Raw genomic sequence first — 6,677 nt, forward strand, 5'->3', positions numbered from 1 at the left:
CTCTGCCGCTTGTGTTCAGATCCACCTGTCGCTCCTCCACAGTCCAAATATGGTCACTTCCTTTCACTGGTAATAACAACATGGCCAATAATCATAGTCCAAAAACCAATGGGTGACGTCACCATGACTATGTCCACTTCCTATATACAGTCAATGGTTTCCCACTCAATGTATCATCCTATTCATTTAAAGGAGAGAATGTGTTTTGTAGAATTATTTGATCATAAGTAGTAGTAAATTGAGGCTGCTTTTCTGGCTACTCCACGCTGGTTTCAATGATAAAAGTTTTGTAAATAACAGACTTGCAGTATTTGCATTGTGTCCAGTGGACGCCGAGTCAGTCGGAATCAACAACAGGTGGGTTTCCAGCAGAGATCCTGAGCAGCAGCAGCTTCCTCTCTTTGTGGAGAGCAGCGCAGTCTAAAAGGGGGGAAGTCTCCCAGTCTCTCAGCTCCTCCGAATATCTGAGGGGTTGTGTAATGGCAGCTGGAGTGACACAGCATGAAGAACTGCTGCCTGACAGCAAAACCAAAGAGTCTCTACAAAAGCAACAGTGGAATCCAAGTTACAATAGTGTTGTGTAACTTGGACTAATTACAACCACGCTATAATTATCTTTTTTTACGGCAACATTTACACTATCTGAATACATGGTGTAACGCTGCTCACTGGGTTAAGTGCTTTCTTTGAATCCGTGTGATGAAACAGTCACAGGTTTAATCCACGAATCAAATCACTTCCATGAGACTCAGAACCAACGGCAGCAGCACGTCTACTGGCTCAAGATGCCCTGTGTGCACTGGAAGTTAAAAAACAAAGTGACACACAGATGTCAAATTAAAAATGTGTGGCCCTTAAGAGCTTACGTTAGACAGCAGCGACCAGCAGCCACACAACTCTAATTCAAAGATTTTTGGACCTCTAGTAGCAATTTAGAGATGTTTTTCTATGAGTGGGTCCCCGTTTTGTTTTGGTCATGCCCAATCACGAGGACAGGTGTGTTTCTGACCACTTCAGGTGGCAGTAACACGCCAAGAAACACCAAACAGCAAAGAAAGCACGGCTGCAGGCAAGTACACACAGACGGGAAGAATTCTGAATGAAAAATGAATTCAATTAAAATGTGCAAATGTTTTATGGAGGGAAGGAACACATTCAATATGTTTGTTGTGTTTTGATGAGCAAATATGACTTTTGACAGCTTAAATATGATTGAGTGTGGGTGACGTTTCCCAGCCTCACACAGAACTATTAGACACAGTGTCTTCATCTGCTTTAGCTATAGTTCTTCAGTTGAGAGCATTTCCACCTGTCTGCTATATGACCCCCCAACACAGCCACAAGCTCATTATAACACTGAACATTTAATGAAGGATGTGAGCAGATGGGCGTGACTCCAGCTCAGACCAGTCAGGAACCAGTAAAGAGTGGTCCCCCGTCCTCATCCCATTCCCTGCTCATGAGTCAGCGAGTGGTCATGTGGAGATGAGCAACGGTTTAAAAGGAAACAGTCGAAGCTGTTGAGTAATTCAGGAACTCCGGTGAGCAGACAGCAGATGTTGCGCCCTGTTGAGCGTCAGTGTTTGTCGTCTTCGGTGAAATATGTGGAGGATAAACATGCGTCACCACTCTGCCAGATGTTGAAGATGCTCATAAACATCACCCTTGTACATAAGACCGATGCCAGTGGTGTGGTGTACGGATTTACTGGGGATCCACGTGTCCATGGAGCTGAACTACACTAACGCTGGTGTCGCTGTGTTAGATTTTAGTGTGGAAAATATCCATAAGCTCAACAGACACACGTTGGAGCAATTAGTGAACTGTGGCCTCCGCAACCTCATTATCATGTATTTAAAGTAGGAGTTGCAGCACATTTCTGTACGCGCAACCTCTTTCCTCTTTCTCTCCCCAGATTTAGTACTAAAAAAAAAAAATCTGTGACAAACCAGATTATGCTAAAGAGCGTTTAGAAGAAATGTTTCCAAAACAACCACCATGTTTTTCCAGTCTGATAATTGGAAGCAAAGAGCAGCAACAACCCAGAGAGTGCTGCATATGTTCGCACCCGAAGAAGCAAACGTGCCCAGACAGCAACCCTGTCTCCCATACCGCTAAACAGCATTCAGCAGGGGGACATATAGCTTAGACATTCAAGAGGAACAGATATACGTTGATTAAAACAAGTTGACTTTCTCCTCCTGGATGAACGTCCTGAGTGTGTTGGATCCATCAGATAATCCTAATAGTTACCAGCGACTAACAGGGTTAAATCAAAGGAGACAGATTTCTAGAGTAGAACAGAAGCCCTACGTCAGATACATGGAGTTAGAAATGAAAGAAGAAGTACAAGTGTCAACATAACAAACAGAAAGAGGACTAATGTGTGGAGGGATTCGAGCTCGCTTAAAACTGTCAGCTCATGAATCACACGTAGCTCTGCAAAACCAGACATCCAACCCAACCCAGCCAACTACCAGCAAATATTCAACAAATTCTACCGCACACACCCACCTCCAACCTATACACACCCACCTCCACCCAGTACACACACACACATCTCAGTGCTGCAGGCTGAGGGAGAGGGGAATGCTTTCACCACGAGAAATAGATGCACAGTGTCACCGCTCTGACTTCGCCCTCCTCCAAGCGGCCGGCCAGGAAAAACTGACGGGGCAAACATGAAAGCCCGGGCTTGTCCCAGAACCTTCAAATTCAGCGGGAGATACACAGCACCCAAGGGACCGCATTAAACAAAAGTCTGAAGGCTGGTTTCCTCCATTCACACACACACACACACACACACACCATCTTATGTCGGAGACCCAGCAGACGGAGTGAATGGCGACAAAATGCAGAAAGACAAACACTCTTTCACGAACACGTTCTCGGCACTGCGTGGCGCAGGATCAATATTTTTACTTTTCCATTCCCACTTTCAACACATGATGCTCTGTCCTGTATCCATGGCAACAGCAGAGGCAACCAACGTCAACATCAACAAGAGACGCAGAGGTATTTTCACAGACGATCATTTACCTTCTCCGGGTGCAATAACACCTAAAAGGGAGACCAGATTATTCTGCGTGTTCCAATCATTGTTGGCCTTTAAGTCTTTGTTCTCTTTGTATACGCTTCACCTTTTCCCCTCAGCTTTCTGACTTTTCACCTTTATTTTGGTTGTTTTCAACAACGTACTATTGCTGAGTGTTGACCCCGTCTGTTGTCGGCGTGACCCAAGAAGCCGACTCGGCCTCGATACTCTGCTGGTTTCTAGACTCGTGTGTGGAGCGCTGGAACTCTCGGATCACTTGTTCAACACCTTTCTTTTACACCTTTGTGCTGATTAATGCGGCTCTGGTTAACTCCACATGGTGAACGTCCAATCTGATCGCTCACTGTCACAGGATGTCCTTATGAACAGTTACTAAACGAAGGGCAGTTCACTCCTTCAATGTGTTTGTCTGAAGCGTTACAAGCCCAATATTTATTAAGATGCACCTCGTTGTAAAACCTGCACAGCTTCAAATCTCAACCACACAGTTGACCCAGATTTGAAACAGAGATCTGTAGACAACATGTGCAGGAGTGTGTCCCAACAACATGAGTGGAGGGACCGGTTCCAGTTCTGCTGATGGTACAGTGTTTACCAGAACACACAACAGGACCAAATGAGGGGACGATTATTTCCATCCATCCTCACAGGATGCATCCATAGAGCTGCCACAACCAGTCCACTGACAGAACTACCTCCATTCTCTATCCACCATTAGGCTATAGGAAATATGATATCGTTGCCTTTTGGACAAACAACACAGGGGAAGCCATCGCCGTAGTTTGAGAGGTTACTGACAGGTTTCACAGCTTTTTGATATTTTATGTACTAATCGATTCATCGAGAAGATATGCGACAGATTAATAATCATCAGCACTCATCTACACATCTCCATACCATACACAACAACACATTAGGCATTGGAAGATATGGACATTTTAATGTCTGATTATCCTGGCCGAAATAATTGCGATTCACGATATTATCCCAATAATCATCATAATGTGCTCAAAACTCAGATAAGACATCTTGATGATGATCATGAATCATAAGGTCTCCCAAATTCACCATGATCACATTATTGTAAAATGCTATCGTGTCCGGATTACATTGTGTCTCTGCTGGACAGCTGAGGAGCTGCTGACTGTCCCCTGTTATGCAAACAGGAGAATGACACTGAACCAGAACCTGCACTAAACACTGAGCTGCATCAACGACTCAACAACGAGAGAGGAGTCACGGAGAGTCATGGAGAGTCATGGAGAGTCACGGAGAGTCATGGAGAGTCATGGAGAGTCACGGAGAGTCACGGAGAGTCATGGAGAGTCACAGAGAGTCACGGAGAGTCACGGAGAGTCACAGAGAGTCGGGTTTTGGACAACACACGATATTGAAGACGTTTTCAATTAATCATTAGTTGCAGCCCTAATCAGTTTTATCGTCATACACTGATGTCCCTTTCCATTATTATATATATATTTTTTTTTAAAACATCTATATTGTTTCTTGTTAAGTAAGAAATCAGTGAGGCTAATCTCTTGAAGTAGTTAATCACCGATATTTAGAAGCTGAAATAATTTCAAAACTGCGCTGATGTTTCAAATTCATCATTTTCAGGCAATTATCTTAGAAAAACAGACGAGCACTGACAGGAATACGACTGTAACAGACCAGATGCACATCCAGACCGGACCTGATGCACCCAGGTGGGCACCAAGCATCCTCAGGATTCATATCTGAGGATGCTTCATATCAAAATAAAGCAGAAGTTTTAAAGAACGTCTTCGTCGTCAAAAGGAACTTTGTGCTGAAATATTCCTTGTGATTGAGTGTGTTGATGTTGGCACTTGCAGGCCAGCATCGCCGCATGAACACCTGTTAGCAGGTACGGTGTGTGTGTGTGTGTGTGTGTGTGTGTGTGTGTGTGTGTGTGTGTGTGTGTGTGTGTCTCCACACAATGGAAATGGCAGAAGCACCTTTTGTCCACCCAGCAGGGACACACCCAGCAGCAGAGGACACACAGACAAAAGGGGAAAACAGGGCTTGGCACTCTCTCCTATCTCACTTTACTTTGCCCCTGCAGGACTGGAAAGGCAGGAGAGACCTGATCGCCCTGCACAGAACTGGGCTGAACCCCCTGACAGCATGAGATCCCCTCCTGAGTTTATCATCTGTCAGCCAGACATGAGGTCTGCTGCAGGAAGCTGGGAGAAGATTTCTGTGGAAAGACGCGAGGAAACCAGACAAACAGGTTCCACGGCCGACCGTGACAGATTCACATCCACGGTCACAAGTTCGGGCGCCATTAATCAGCTGTTTGTCTCCACAGAAACTCTCAGCTGAGCGAGATGGACACGTGAAGACGAGGCTTGAATGAGACGCCGATGGCGATCAATCGGGACAGAAGCAGGAATCCACATGAAGCGCACATGGGGAAAACACACAGCGCGCCTCTTCCATACGTTTAATTGATTCCACTTCTCACTAACAACGAGACGCGAAGCTCCGCGACAACACGAAGCCAAACAAGTGGAAGTTTCCTGTAGAGATCCACGGAGACGAGCCGGTGTGTCGGCGCGTCCGCGCCGCGGCGCCTCGCTCCAGACGCGCTCCGGAGGGTCAAGGTTTCTATGGTTGGGGTTTACCTTTGATGTAGTTGGATTTGGTCTCATCCAGCAGACTGGACGCGGAGATCCCCATGGTGCCGCTGCTGGGAGAGGATCCACAGGTTAGGGTTCAGTCCTCAGGTAGCGTCCAAACACCGTCTCATCGATCTGCAGCAGCAGCAGTGAGGAGGGAGGAGGAGGAGGAGGAACACGCCCTCCTCTCCCTCCTCCTCCCTCCCTCCTCACACTAGCCAGAAAAGCCAGCTCACTTTTTCACCCATGCTTTAATTACGTCATTCAACAGTGACGCGAAACCATCCAATTTGACTTTGGTCAAATATTTACAGCCTCGTTCAGGGTGAAACATTCTGACGTCACTGATTTATGATCCCCAAATAATAATAATAATAATAATAATAGTAACACATTTTATCAGAATATTTTGTTTTTGAGTGGTGAAATATAAGATGCTTCCTTTCTGCTTTCTGCTTCTACTGTACTGCGTCTCAGAGAGAATAGTACTTTTTACTTCACTGCATTTATTTGGAATGAGTTCCGAGTTACTTTACCGGTTCAGATTATCAAGACAATTTAATTAATAAATGATGATGTATTATTATTATAATACTTTAAACTCCCCGGCTGTATATAAAGGATTAAATGAGCTCCACCTCAGCTGCAACATTACAGTGATGAACACCTCTATGCATCGGTAATTAAAATACAATAATATAATATATAAATCGTTCTGAAATGAGCCAGTCTGCATACTGAACACTTTCAGTCTACGTCAATGAGGTTCAAGCACCAGAAGTCTAGTGTGAGCAGAATGGAGAGGGCAAGAACCAATGAAAATCTCTCTCACACACGCACGCACGCGCACACACACACGCGCGCGCACACACACACACACACACACACACACACACACACACACACACACACACACACACACACACACACACACACACACACTACCTGAGACAAATGCAGCTTCACAATGAGGCCCTGTGACT

General features: G+C 45.3%; 1 protein-coding gene across 2 annotated transcripts in view; it reads right to left on the bottom strand.

The window, feature by feature from the left end:
* Nucleotides 1–5,871, bottom strand: part of LOC311014758 (protein Niban 1-like) — a 32,765-nt gene extending 26,894 nt beyond the window's left edge. For both annotated transcript variants that reach the window (XM_084011550.1, XM_084011549.1), the window contains exon 1: nt 5,701–5,871. In XM_084011550.1, coding sequence (XP_083867676.1) covers nt 5,701–5,755 — 55 coding nt within the window. In that variant the 5' untranslated portion in view covers nt 5,756–5,871. The remainder of the gene's footprint in view (nt 1–5,700) is intronic.
* Between the last annotated feature and the right edge of the window lie 806 nt (nt 5,872–6,677).

This window comes from Eutrigla gurnardus (genome assembly GCF_963514095.1).
Source record: "Eutrigla gurnardus genome assembly, chromosome: 6".
Taxonomy (NCBI): domain Eukaryota; kingdom Metazoa; phylum Chordata; class Actinopteri; order Perciformes; family Triglidae; genus Eutrigla; species Eutrigla gurnardus.